Genomic DNA, 13,870 nt, shown 5'->3' on the forward strand with positions numbered 1-13,870 from the left:
AGCGGCGGCGGCGGCGGCGGCCCAAGATGGCGGAACTACAGCTGGACCCGGCGATGGCGGGGCTAGGAGGGGGCGGCGGGAGCGGGGTGGGCGACGGGGGTGGCCCAGTCCGCGGGCCCCCCAGCCCACGCCCGGCTGGCCCCACGCCCCGCGGGCACGGCCGCCCGGCTGCCGCCGTCGCACAGCCGCTGGAGCCGGGTCCCGGACCACCCGAGCGGGCAGGGGGCGGCGGCGCGGCCCGCTGGGTCAGGCTGAACGTGGGAGGCACCTACTTCGTGACCACCAGACAGACCTTAGGCCGCGAGCCCAAGTCATTCCTCTGCCGCCTCTGCTGCCAGGAGGACCCGGAGCTGGACTCAGACAAGGTGTGCCCCGCCCTCGGGCGCGCCCCCGGGCCTTCGGACCCTCTGGTTTCTCCTAGATCAGTCCCCGGAGTCCTGAGAAACGCTCTTCACAGGCAGCCCCCCTCAGGCTGGGCCCCCATCCTCCCCCTGCTTCCCACACTACCCGCAGGGGCCTCAGAGGGACCTCCCTCTCCCCTTCTCCCATGCTGAGGCATACTCCGACTTTCTCCCCGACCCCGCCCTTCGTTCTTCGAGACTCCTTCCCACACTGCGCCCACCCGCACCCACGAGAACGCACTCCACACCCCTTCTCCATATTCTCTACCCCTGACATCCCACTGAGATATGCATGAGTTTTCCCTGGCTCCTCTTCAGCCCCCCACTGCCAGTGCCAGATGCATCCAGAACTGGGTCAGGGTGAGCTCAGGCATCCTTGTAGCTTTCTCAGACTCCCTCTCGGACCCCTCTGCCAAGTTGGGCTTCGACAGCTGCAGGAAGCGCTTCTTGTGATATCACACTGCTTTCCTATAGTCCTGGTCGCAGAACTTTTATCTAGTAACAGTCACTGGTTTAGGTCCATATATAGATCAAATGCGTTTTTTGGAAAGACGTTACCGTTTACCGCTGCAAATCTAGGCTCAGACAGAAGGAAAATGAAAATTTTCCCGGGAAAATTTTGGGCAGGATGCATGGCTGCTAACCAGAGGGTTGAGAGGTGACAAGACACTTAAACCATTTCTAGTTTGAACTGTGTCAATTTCTTTTTAACTTCACGTGTTCACCTTTAAGTTCGCTACTTAAAGGCACTGACCATAACTCATACCATCTTATATCCCGTATAGCATTCAGCTGGTCACCTCAAAACACAGCTGGAGTTGCGTAAACATTTGTTTTCGTTTATTCCTCTCCTCTAAGAAATCTCAGATTGATGGAAACCTATCCTGCCCTAACTTTAAAGAGATTTCAAAACCTTTGCTTATAAAGGAATTATTTTTATCTACCCTATATCCTCCTTGTGGTAACAGAAGCCAGTTTCTTCTTGTTCCTTTTACTGTAAAGATGAGTAGGATTAAAGCTGCTCAGAGCCAAGTCCTGGCAGTACCAAGCTTCCTCTGGGCACAGAGCTGGGGTGTGTGAGATTACAGCTGGCAGTGGAAACTCCCACTGATGTTGGCCTTGAGCTCAGCAGCATTGCCAACTACACAGAGGTTTTCTTGGAATTAGGAATGCAGTTCAGAGGCAGTGGAAAAGTCAGAATGTCCATCTCAAGCAAATATTTCAGTTACTCAGCTATGGCATTTTCTCCATTTCTTAATAACAAACACCCTACTGAAGAATGTGTGTCACTGTAATTATTGTCCAGCCAAAGATTTCGAATCCCAGCCAGTAAGTAAACACTTAAATGAGTATGACTGTTGGTCTGTAACACCGTACCTAAGATGATCTTAATGTACAAGACACATAAAGCTAGCTTTCTTACCAGTAGTTTGTGATAAGCAAATGTGTAGCAAAACTTGCCATCACTAAAGTCTTTTTTAGCTGATGGAATGGATTCTTGTCTTGGGGCACTGACAAAGATGGTGAAACCCTGCCCTGCCTTTGTTTAAAATACTCCTCAAAGCTCCACAATGATACCCTTGTGTTTGGTTGGCAGGATGAGACAGGGGCATATCTGATTGACAGGGACCCCACCTACTTTGGTCCTATCCTAAACTACCTCCGCCATGGGAAACTCATTATTACTAAGGAGTTGGCAGAAGAAGGTAAGAGCACTGTTTTCATTGGCGATTTTCAAAATGCAAGTAGAATCTTTAAAATTGTTTTCCAGATTTAAATTTTGTTTGAGATTTTCATCAAGCTCATGTGTAGGTATAGTTTCAAGTTTATGAAACTGAGCAGAAACTACCAGTCTTGTCTGAGGGAGTCATGATTAAGGAAGCCTCCTTAGGCTTTGTTCAGCTTCTGGGTGAGAAGGAAGATAGGTAGCTCAGCTTTGCAGATAACTTCAGGAGTTTTTTCCGAATCTCCAGAATTGTCATGATCCTTTTTTTTTCTTTCTTTTTTTTTGAGACGGAGTCTCGCTCTGTCGAGGCTGGAGTGCAGTGATGCGATCTTGGCTCACTGCAACCTCCGCCTTCCGGCTCATGCCATTCTCCCGCCTCAGCCTCCCCAGTAGCTGGGACTACAGGTGCCCACCACCACGCCCAGCTAGTTTTTGTATTTTTAGTAGAGGCGGGGTTTCACCGTGTTAGCCAGGATGGTGTTGATCTCCTGACCTTGTGATCCCCCCGCCTCGGCCTCCCAAAGTGCTGGGATTACAGGCGTGAGCCACCGCGCCCGGCCATCACGATCCTTTTTTTACATTTATTTGTGTGCAGTGAGTGTCTGTAGTCTGAAGAAGCAAGACATCTCTGACATTCAGTTATTTATAGTTTTAATTTTGGTTTGAACTCGCAGTAGTACAAAAATAATAAAGGCTTGGCCTCATTTATTTTAACACTCTGGCCTCATGCTTCCTTGTAAATGTTTGCAACTGACCTAATTCATTCTCTAGTTCATTGTCAGGTGTATCATCACTTGCCTCATCTTTTTGGTTTGTAGGGCATTGGGACTGTAAGTGGGTCTAGTCCACTTTCTACAAGGCTTGGCGTGGTCCTACTAAAGGCATTCGGTTGTAAAGGGGATTGTCCCTAAATCCAGGGCATCCTGATCTGGGAGCTTTGGCTCTGAGTAAGAAAGCTTGTAATGGTTGTACTAGTTAGTGAAGTGACTACAAAACAACTCTGTTTCAGCCAGTAGAAAGAGGAATTGCTCTCTTTTTTTAAATGTCCCTTTGTAAATAATATTTGAAATACATACAAAACTAGTGGGAATAGTACAGTGAATTCCATGCATCCACTATCCAGCTTCAACAATTATCAACTCGTGGGTAATCATTTCTTTTTCTAATTTTTATTTTTATTTTTATTTTTTTTTTTTGAGACGGAGTCTCGCTCTGCCGCCCAGGCTGGAGTGCAGTGGCCGGATCTCAGCTCACTGCAAGCTCCGCCTCCCGGGTTCCCGCCATTCTCCTGCCTCAGCCTCCCGAGTAGCTGGGACTACAGGCGCCTGCCACCTCGCCCGGCTAGTTTTTTTGTATTTTTAGTAGAGACGGGGTTTCACCATGTTAGCCAGGATGGTCTCGATCTCCTGACCTCGTGATCCGCCCGTCTCGGCCTCCCAAAGTGCTGGGATTACAGGCTTGAGCCACCGCGCCCGGCCTCTTTTTCTAATTTTTGTGGGTGCATAGTAGGTGTATATATTTATGGGGTATGGGGTACATGAGATTTTTCTTTTCTTTTTTTCTTTTTTTTTTTTTTGAGACAGAGTCTCGCTCTGTCTCTCAGGCTGGAGTGTACTGGCACAATCTCAGCTCACTGCAACCTCTGCCTCCCCGGTTCAAGAGATTCTCCTGCCTCAGCCTCCCAAGTAGCTGGGATTACAGGCGTGCGCCACAACACCCAGCTAATTTTTTGTATTTTTTAGTGGAGACGGGGTTTCACCGTGTTAGCCAGGATGGTCTCAAACTCCTGACCTCGTGATCCGCCCGCCTCGGCCTCCCAAAGTGCTGGGATTACAGGTGTGAGTCACTGTGCCTGGCCTTTTTTTTTTTTTTTTGAGACGGAGTCTCTCTCTGTCGCCTAGGCTGGAGTGCAATGGCACAATCTCAGCTAACTGCAACCTCTACCTCCTGGATTCAAGCAATTTTCCTGCCTCAGCCTCCCGAGTAGTTGGGATTACAGGTGCACGCCACCACACCTGGCTAATTTTTTTATTTTAATAGAGACGGAGTTTCACAAAAATGTTGGTCAGGCTGGTCTCAAACTCCTGACCTCGTGATCCACCCACCTTGGCCTCCCAAAGTGCTGGGATTACAGATGTGAGCCACCACACTCAACCTTTTTTTTTTTTTTGAGGCAGAGTCTCGCTCTGTCACCTAGGCCGTAAGTAGTGCAGTGGCGCCATCTCGGCTCATTGCAAGCTCCGCCTCCCGGGTTCATTCTCCTGCCTCAGCCTCCCGAGTAACTGGGACTAGAGGCGTCCACCACCGCGCCCAGCTAATTTTTTTATATTTTTAGTAGAGATGGGGTTTCACCATGTTAGTCAGGATGGCCTCGATCTTCTGACCTCGTGATTCACCCACCTCGGCCTCCCAAAGTGCTGGGATTACAGGTGTGAGCCACCATGCCCGGCCCCCCCTTTTTTTTTTTTTAAATCATATTTGCATTGTCCTTCATTCTTCCCCCCTCCCTAGCCCCATCCTCTTGCCTCTCCCACCACAGTTCTTATTTCTGAACTATTTGAGAATAGATTGCAGATTTCACCCCTTAATATTTGTATATATTTCCCAAGAGCAAGGATATTCTCTTATGTAACCACAGACAGTACAGTTATCAAACTCAGGAATTTTAATATTGATGCTTTTACCTACAGCTTATATTGCAGTTTTGTCAATTGTCCTAATAATGGCGTTTATAGCAAATTTGTTCCTATAGGATCACACATCTCATAGTTGTCCTAAGGTCTTTGAGTTCATTTAGCATGCAAGTCTTTCAGTTGTTGCCTCTTACATCGTTCAAATGATTAGCATCCTATTAATTTCGGCCCACATAAATTTGTACATGACTTCCACCTCCACCCCCAGTCCTTTTGAGGGCAAATTGGACAAAAATACCAACTTCAGGAGTTGTCAATGTGACTAGTTCCAGGAACTAGGTGACATATGGGAAAAGTGTCCTACAGCTAATGGGCAGGTGCCAGGTAGGGAAAGGAGGGTTGAAATGGAGTGAGCAGAACATACCCTAGTGTTTGACTAATTTGTGTTGGAGAAAAGGTCATGAGTTTACCGAAAATAGCAAAGAGATATTTCCTAGCAGAAGGAGAGAGATTAGATTTGCATTTAAATAATGCAGTTTTTAGGCCGGGATCTGTGGCTCATGCCTGTAATCCCAACACTTAGAAGGCTAAGGTGGGCAGGTCACTTGAGGTCAGGAGTTCGAGACCAGCCTGGCCAACATGGCAAAACCTCGTCTCTCCTAAAAATAAAAAAATTGGCCAGGCGCGGTGGTTCACGCCTGTAATCCCAGCACTTTGGGAGGCCGAGGCAGATGGATCACCTGAGGTCAGGAGTTCAAGACCAGCCCGGCCAACATGATGAAATCCTGTCTCTACTAAAAATACAAAAAATTAGCCTGACGTGGTGGCAGGCCCCTGTAATCCCAGCTACTCGGGAGGCTGAGGCAGGAGAATCGCTTGAACCCAGCAGGTGGAGGTTGCAGTGAGCCAAGATCATGCCATTGCACTCCAACCTGGGCAACAGGAGTGAAACTCTGTCTCCCGCGGGGGGAAAAAAATACAAACATTAGCTGGGCGTAGTGGTGCATGCCTGTAGTCCCAGCTACTCGGGAGACTGAGGCAAGAGAACCATTTGAACCCAGGAGACAGAGGTTGCTGTGAGCCAAGACGCACCACTGAACTCCAGCCTGGGTGACAGAGTAAGACTCCATCTGAAAAAATAAGTAAATAGATAAATAAGCAGTATTTAGCAAGCATGTAACCTTCAGCCTCGCCTTGGTGTTTTTCTGGCAAACTCTCGCACCTATCTGACTGCAGTTTGGTCCTTGTTCCAGGTGTGCTGGAGGAAGCGGAGTTTTACAACATCGCGTCCCTTGTGCGGCTGGTTAAGGAAAGGATACGGGACAATGAGAACAGAACTTCACAAGTAATGTGTTTGGAACTGTTAAGGAGGGATGTCTCAAGTGGGCTTCTGTCAGTCGGTCTGTGATTTGAAAAGGATGCCTTTCCCCTTAGAGCTGGAGGTCTGTGTGGAACACCGTTTGCAGCACAGGGAATGCACACTCAGCAATACTGCACAGGAGAAAACAAGAAGAAACCACAAAGAAAACACAATAGGCATATGTCCCAATAGAATGAGAAGATTGTTGCTGCTTACCAGATGGCAGGAGGCCTCGCCCAGGGCACTTCAGGTCCAAAACCTGTTCTCTCTGCCCGAGTATGTCTCCCTTTTAAAGACCATAGAGGTCTTGGTTCCACTTGTTAGCTGCTCTTTTTTTTTTTTTTTTTTTTTGAGACAGAGTCTCGCTGTCTCCCAGGCTGGAGTGTAGTGGTGCGATCTTGGCTCACTGCAACTTCCACCACCCAGGTTCAAGCAATTCTCCTGCCTCAGCCTTCCATGTAGCTGGGATTACAGGCGCTGGCCACCACACGTGGCTAATTTTTGTATTTTTTTTTTTTTTAGTAGAGACGGGATTTCACCATGTTGGTTGGGCTGGTCTGGAACTCCTGACCTCAGGTGATCCACCTGGGATTACAGGCTTGAGCCACCGTGCCCGGCTTGGCCGCTCTTTATGGATATGAGCCTTTAGCATGTGATTGAGTCACATGCGGCTCCTGTGAGCCACTTGAAACCAGTCTCATAGGGTAGGCTTTAGCAGCTGCTTGTGACCCATGGTTTTTTGTTTTGTTTTGTTTTGTGTTTTTTGAGACAGAGTCTCACTCTGTCCACCGGGGGACAATCTTGGCTCACTGCAAGCTCGCCTCCTGGGTTCACGCCATCTCCTGCTTCAGCCTCCTGAGTAGCTAGGACTACAGGCTCCTGCCACCATGCCCGGCTAATTTTTTTGTGTTTTTAGTAGAGATGGGGTTTCACCGTGTCAGGATGGTGTTGATCTCCTGACCTCATGATCCACCCACCTCGGCCTCCCGAAGTGCTGGGATTACAGGAGCGAGCCACTGCGCCCAGCCTGAACCATGCTTCTAAGAACATGATATCAAGCTGCTCTTTATGATGGCGGGTAGAGGGGGGACAAGGTCTCACTCCCATTGCCCAGGTTGGAGTACAGTGGAATGATCAAAGCTCACTACAGCCTTGGCTTCCCAGGCTCAGGTGATTTTCCTACCTCAGCCTCCCAAGTAGCTGGGACTATAGGTGCAAGCCACCACACCTGGCTATTTTTTTACGTTTTGGGTAGAAACAAGCCTTGTTGGCCAGGCTGGTCTCAAACTCCTGAACTCAAGCAATCCGCCCACCTCATCCTCCCAAAGTTCTGGAATTACAGGTGTGAGCTACTGCACCTCGCGTTGATTCTCATATTAACTCAGATATAGTAACAAGAGTGAAAGGGAATTTGCCCACCTAGTTAGAGGAAAGAAAGATGTTAGGGCACATCTATTTCATATCCTGCCATTCATCATATGTTTTTCATGTGTTTGAATGGCTATAATAGCTTCTATTTGACCCTTGGGATCCTGTAAGTAATTGAAAGTCCTTGCCTTCAAGAAGCTTGAAGTTGGCCGGGCGTGGTGGCTCACGCCTGTAATCCCAACACTTTGGGAGGCCGAGATGGGCAGATCACGAAGTCAGAAGATCAAGACCATCCTGGCTAACACGGTGAAACCCTGTCTCTACTAAAAATACAAAAAAATTAGCTGGGCGTGGGTGGCGGGCGCCTGTAGTCCCAGCTACTTGGGAGGCTGAGGCATGAGAATCGCTTGAACCTGGGAGGCGGAGCTTCCAGCGAGCCGAGATTGCGCCACTGCTCTCCAGCCTGTTCGACGAGAGAGACTCCGTCTCAAAAAAAACAGAAGCAGCAGCTTAAAGTCTAGCAGGAAAATAGATCCTCTCTTTCATGTGATTAAACTGTTTTAAGAAACTGCGACTACAGAGTTAACAGTAAGAGGGCAGAGTCGTGCTCCACTGTGACTACCTGTCTTGTAGCATAATTGCCTCTTTTCCCATCAGATACTGGTGGTAGATGCTTTAGATATAATCTATTGCAGCACAGAGTTTTCCTGCCATTAAGAAGGCAGGAAAATTACTCTTTTTTCTTTTTTCTTTTTTTCTTTTTTTTTTTTTTTGAGATAGTCTCGCTCTGTCACCCAGGCTGGAGTGCAGTGGCATGATCTCGGCTCACTGCAAACTGTGCCTCCCAGGTTCAAGCGATTCTCATACCTCAGCCACCTGAGTAGCTCAGATTACAGGTGTGTGCCACAACGCCTGGCTAATTTTTGTATTTTTAGTAGAGATGGGTTTCTCCATATTGGCCAGGCTGGTCTTGAACTTCTGGCCTCAAGTGATCCACTTGCCTCTGCCTCCCAAAGTGCTGGGATTACAGGCATGAGCCACCATGCCTGGCATAAGTTTACTTTTAAAAGTAAAAAATAATGCCTTGCTCTTTCTCTGTTAGACTTCATATATCAAAGTTTTCTGGCTCTAGGCCAGGCATGGTGGCTCATGCCTATAATCCCAGCACTCTGGGGAGGCTGAGGAGGGCAGATCACTTGAGGTCAGGAGTTCAAGACCAGCCTGACAACATGGTGAAACCCTGTCTACTGGCCACGCACGGTGGCTCACACCTGTAATCCCAGCACTTTGGGAGGCTGAGGCCGGTGGATCACCTGAGGTCGGGAGTTCAAGACCAGCCTGACAAACATGGAGAAACGTCGTCTCTACTAAAAATACAAAATTAGCCGGGGTGGTGGCATATGCCTGTAATCCCAGCTGCTCAAGAGGCTGAGACAGGAGAATCACTTGAACCTGGGAGGTGGCGGTTGCGGTGAGTTGAGATCACGCCATTGCACTCCAGCCTGGGCAACAAGAACGAAACTCTGTCTTAAAAAAAAAAAAGAAACCCTGTCTACTAAAAACACGAAAGTTGGCCGGGTGCAGTAGCGGGTGTCTGTAATCCCAGCTACTCGGGCGGCTGAGGCAGGAGAATCACTTGAACTGAGATAGCAGAGGTTGCAGTGAGCTGAGATGGCATCACTGCACCCCAGCCTCGGCAACAGAGGGAGACTCCATCTCAAAAAAAAAAAAAGTTTTCTGGGTCTAAATGGAATATTTGGATGAATAACTGACACTAATGATGAAAAATTAACTCTTTTTTTTTTTTTTTTGAGACAGAGTCTTGCTCTGTCACCCAAGCTGGAGTGCAGTGGCGCGATTCTGGCTCACTGAAAGCTCCGCCTCCTGGGTTCACGCCATTCTCCTGCCTCAGCCTCCCGAGTAGCTGGGACTACAGGCGCCCGCCACCGCGCCCAGCTCATTTTTTGTATTTTTAGTAGAGATGGGGTTTCACCGTGGTCTCGATCTCCTGACCTTGTGATCCGCCCGCCTCGGCCTCCCAAAGTGCTGGGATTACAGGCGTGAGCCACCGCGCCCGGCCGAAAAATTAACTCTTTTATCCACTTTATCTCCAGCAGTTTGCAAAGGTGAAAAGAAGGGCTTATTCATTTAGTTTTCTTCCATCTAGCCAACAGATGAAAGGCTCCTTTTTGATGTTCAAAGGTAGCTTTGTAGTTGGTTTGCAGATTACCACTTGAAATGTGATCCAGTGTCACCAATCTCTGTGCTATCTTAGGTTGACGTGGTGTCTTTCACTATTGTAGATATTTAATAGTTTAGACATTTTGGTAATCTAGCCTTATCCTCAATTTCCCACATTCTAAAAAAAGTGATTGCTTACTATAGATATTGATGGTACCATGAATTATGTAATTTGAAATGATTCAAGTCATGGTACCTGAGCATTCTCCCTTCTTCGTCATTAGCTAATTCCTAGAGAGCGTTGTAAGATTTCTGTTTGATGACCACAATTAAATTAGTCTTCTAGATTCTGAAGGCTTGTGGATTTATACCCCTTTGGAAACTTTTTTGTTCTAGGAATGTCAAGACCTTTTTGATGTTAACTGTCTTTCCATCTTTCCATCTGTCCTTGTTATGTCGTGAAACTGAAAAATGGATTTGGTGTTATTCAGAGACACCTTCTTTTGTACTTGTTGTACATGACTCTAAGATGAAGTTGGCCATGTGTGGATTTTCATTTTGTTTCATTTTGTATTTTTCTTTATTTTTGTGTGTGTGGATTTTCAAACCTGTTACCTCCTTGAGCTTACCCATAGCCCTCACACAGGCAGCGTTCAAGCCGAGCCCAAGATGCAGGCCTCAGCCCGACCTTCAGTTTCATGACCTTTTAGCTCTTAGTGGCTGCTGCCTAACTACTTTCCTTAGAGTCTCGCTGTGTTGACCAGGCTGGAATGCAGTGGCGCGATCTCGGCTCACTGCAACCTCTGCCTCCCAGGTTCCAGCTATTCTCCTGCCTCAGCATCCCGAGTAGCTAGATTACAGGCGTGCACCACCATGCCCAGCTAATTTTTGTATTTTTAGTAGAGATAGGGTTTCCCCATGTTGGCCACACTGGCCTCAAACTCGTGCCCTCAGGTGATCCACCTACCTCAGCCTCCTAAAATGCTGGGATGACAGGCGTGAGCCACCATACCCAGACTCCTATTTCTTTTTTTTTTTTTTTTTTTTTTTTTGAGACAAAGTCTCGCTGTGTCACCCAGGCTGGAGTGCAGTGGCACAATCTCAGCTCACTGCAAGCTCTGTCTCCTGGGTTCATGCCATTCTCCTGCCTCAGCCTCCTGAGTAGCTGGGACTATAAGCGCCCGCCACCACACCCGGCTAAGTTTTTGTACTTTTAGTACAGATGGGGTTTCACTGTGTTAGCCAGGATGGTCTCGATCTCCTAACCTAGTGATCCGCCTGTCTCGGCCTCCCAAAGTGCTGGGGTTACAGGTGTGAGCCACCGCGCCCAGCCTCCTATTTCTTATAATAGTATTTTTTGTAGGTGATTGATCTTGGTGCATTTGAGAGCACAAGTGGTTTACTTTGGAAGAGAGGAAAAAGAGGCAATATAATGGCATCTTAAATACCTGGGACTTGGACAGATGTGGCCAACATCACAGATCTTTTGTGATAATATAAATTTTTTACTTACACAATTGGTTTCTAAAATATGTGGTTAGAACCAATTAAAATCTTCAGAGGATATGTCCTGTATGTAATATGGAAGGAAATCTTTAAAATCCTTAGTACTTTGGTTAATGATAATTATACCTCTTTTTTTTTTTTTTCTTGCTCTATCGCTTAGGCTGGAGTGCAATGGCCGGTCTCAGCTCACCACAACCTCTGCCTCCAGGTTCAAGCAATTCTCCTGCATCGGCCTCTTGAGTAGCTGGGATTACAGGTGTGCGCCACCTCACCTGGCTAATTTTTTGTGTTTTTAGTAGAGATGGAGTTTCACCATGTTGGCCAGGCTGGTCTCGAACTCCCAACCTCAAGTGATCCGCCCACCTCTGTCTCCCAAAGTGCTGGGATTACAGGGGTGAGCCACTGTGCCCGGCGATAATTATACCTCTTTTAGAAAAAATACAGCATTGTCAGCTGGGCGCGGTGGTTCACACCTATAATCCCAGCACTTTGGGAGGCCAACATGGGTGGATCGCCTCAGGTTGGAAGTTCACGACCAGCCTGGTCAACATGGCAAAACCCCATCTCCACTAAAAATACAAAAAATTGGCTGGGCTCGGTGGCTCATGCCTGTAATTCCAGTGCTTTGGGAGCCCAAGGCCGGATCACCTGAGGTCAGGAGTTCGAGACCAGCCTGGCCAACATGGTGAAACTCCGTCTGTACTAAAAATACAAAAATTAGCCAAGCGTGGTGGTGGGCACCTGTAATCCCAACTACTTGGGAGGCTGAAGCAAGAGAATTGCTTGAACCCAGGAGGCGGAGATTGCAGTGAGCTGAGATGGCACCACTGCACTCCAACCTGGGCAACAGAGAAAGACTCTGTCTCAAAAAAAAGGAAAAAAGAAATACAATAATTAGCTGGGCGTAGTGGCACATGCCTGTAATCCCAGCTACTCGGGAGGCTGAGGCAGGAGAATTGCTTGAACCCAGGAGGTGGAGGCTGCAGTAAGCCGAGATGGTGGCATTGCACTGCAGGCTGGGCAAGAGTGAGACTCCGTCTCAAAAATAATAATAAGGCTGGGTGCGGTGGCTCATGCCTGTAATCTCAGCACTTTGGGAGGCTGAGGCAGGTGGATCATGAGGCCAGGAGTTCAAGACCAGCCTGGCCAACATGGTGAATCCCTGTCTCTACTAAAAATACAAAAATTAGCCAGGCGTGGTGGTGGGCACCTGTAATCCCAGCTATTCAGGAGACTGAGGCAGGAGAATCGCTTGAACCCGGGAGGCGGAGTTGGAGTGAGCCGAGATCATGCCACTGCACTCCAGCCTGGGTGACAGAGTGGGACTGTGTTTTAAAAAATAATTATAATAAATAATTTTACCTTGTTTTTGACTTGGGGAAATGGATTAAATCTAAATTTGTCGGCCGGGCGCGGTGGCTCAAGCCTGTAGTCCCAGCGCTTTGGGAGGCCGAGACGGGCGGATCACGAGGTCAGGAGATCGAGACCATCCTGGCTAACACGGTGAAACCCCGTCTCTACTAAAAAAATACAAAAAACTAGCCGGGCGCGGTGGCAGGTGCCTGTAGTCCCAACTGCTCGGGAGGCTGAGTCAGGAGAATGGCGTAAACCCGGGAGGCGGAGCTTGCAGTGAGCTGAGATCCGGCCACTGCACTCCAGCCTGGGCGGTAGAGCGAGACTCCGTCTCAAAAAAAAAAAAAAAAAAAAATCTAAATTTGTCGGCATAGTTGCTCAATCATTCATACCTCTAAAGTTCAGAATTATTTTACCTTTTTTTATTTCATTCCTTTGATATGTTTTTATTGAAAAGCCACAGTATGCTGGCTTGTGGCCTTTTAAAAAGAAAAACATTTTTTAAAGAGAAGGGAAAAAAAACGCCACAGTACTATTTGTAAAAGGAGATAGTGGGTGGCTGCCAAGAAAAGATTTCCAAGCAAACTCCTTTTCAGTGTTTATTCATTTGAAGAGCCTCCTTGGGGCAGCTGCAAACTGTGGTGTCCTTGGTGCTGTTCTCAGTCTGCGCCTGGTCATTGCAGGGCCCCGTGAAGCACGTGTACAGAGTCCTGCAGTGTCAGGAAGAAGAGCTCACACAGATGGTGTCCACGATGTCTGACGGCTGGAAATTCGAACAGGTACATCTCTTACAGAGCAGCAATCCCAGGCCCCGTTCAAGGGGTCTGCAGCTCTTCAAACAATCACTGTAGATGGCCAATTAATAACCATGGGAGATGGGTAGGGCCAGGTGGGATCCTATTCCAAAACATGGGCAAAGAGCCATTTGGTAGGCACTGCTGCCCTAGTGGTACATGAGGAGTTGGGGGAACAGAGGAGCATCATGTCTTAGCTTCACTCCCAGACTTTTCAGGGGAGCCAATGAGCGGTTTAGGCTTGAAGTGCCTCAAAGCCTTTGGTTTTTGTTCCCTCACAGGGATTGTAGAATGAGTCCCTAAAGGAGACTGGGATTCGACAGCAATCCTTCCATTTCTTTTCCCCGGGTCAAAACTTTTTCCTTCTGAATGTCTTTGTAATCCACTACGAAGAACTTGGTGAACAGCTGTGCTAGGAAGGATCAGGCGCCATGGGAAGTGTGGTGCGGTCGCTTCCCCCGCTTGTCTCCGCCTCGGGCTTACGATTGAGCTATCAAAACAAAGCTATGACAGTTGGAGCTTCACTGTTTTCCTCCAGTAGATGGCAG

At 48.0% G+C, this 13,870-nt stretch overlaps 1 protein-coding gene across 1 annotated transcript in view; it reads left to right on the forward strand.

The window, feature by feature from the left end:
• Positions 1-13,870, forward strand: part of KCTD2 (potassium channel tetramerization domain containing 2) — a 19,691-nt gene continuing 5,821 nt past the window's right edge. Inside the window, exons 1-4 of the mRNA XM_005584901.5 lie at positions 1-365; positions 1,999-2,107; positions 6,014-6,105; positions 13,212-13,307. Of these exons, the coding sequence (XP_005584958.1) occupies positions 27-365; positions 1,999-2,107; positions 6,014-6,105; positions 13,212-13,307 (636 nt within the window). The 5' untranslated portion in view covers positions 1-26. The remainder of the gene's footprint in view (positions 366-1,998; positions 2,108-6,013; positions 6,106-13,211; positions 13,308-13,870) is intronic.

Source organism: Macaca fascicularis, chromosome 16, assembly GCF_037993035.2.
Source record: "Macaca fascicularis isolate 582-1 chromosome 16, T2T-MFA8v1.1".
Classification (NCBI taxonomy): Eukaryota; Metazoa; Chordata; class Mammalia; order Primates; family Cercopithecidae; genus Macaca; species Macaca fascicularis.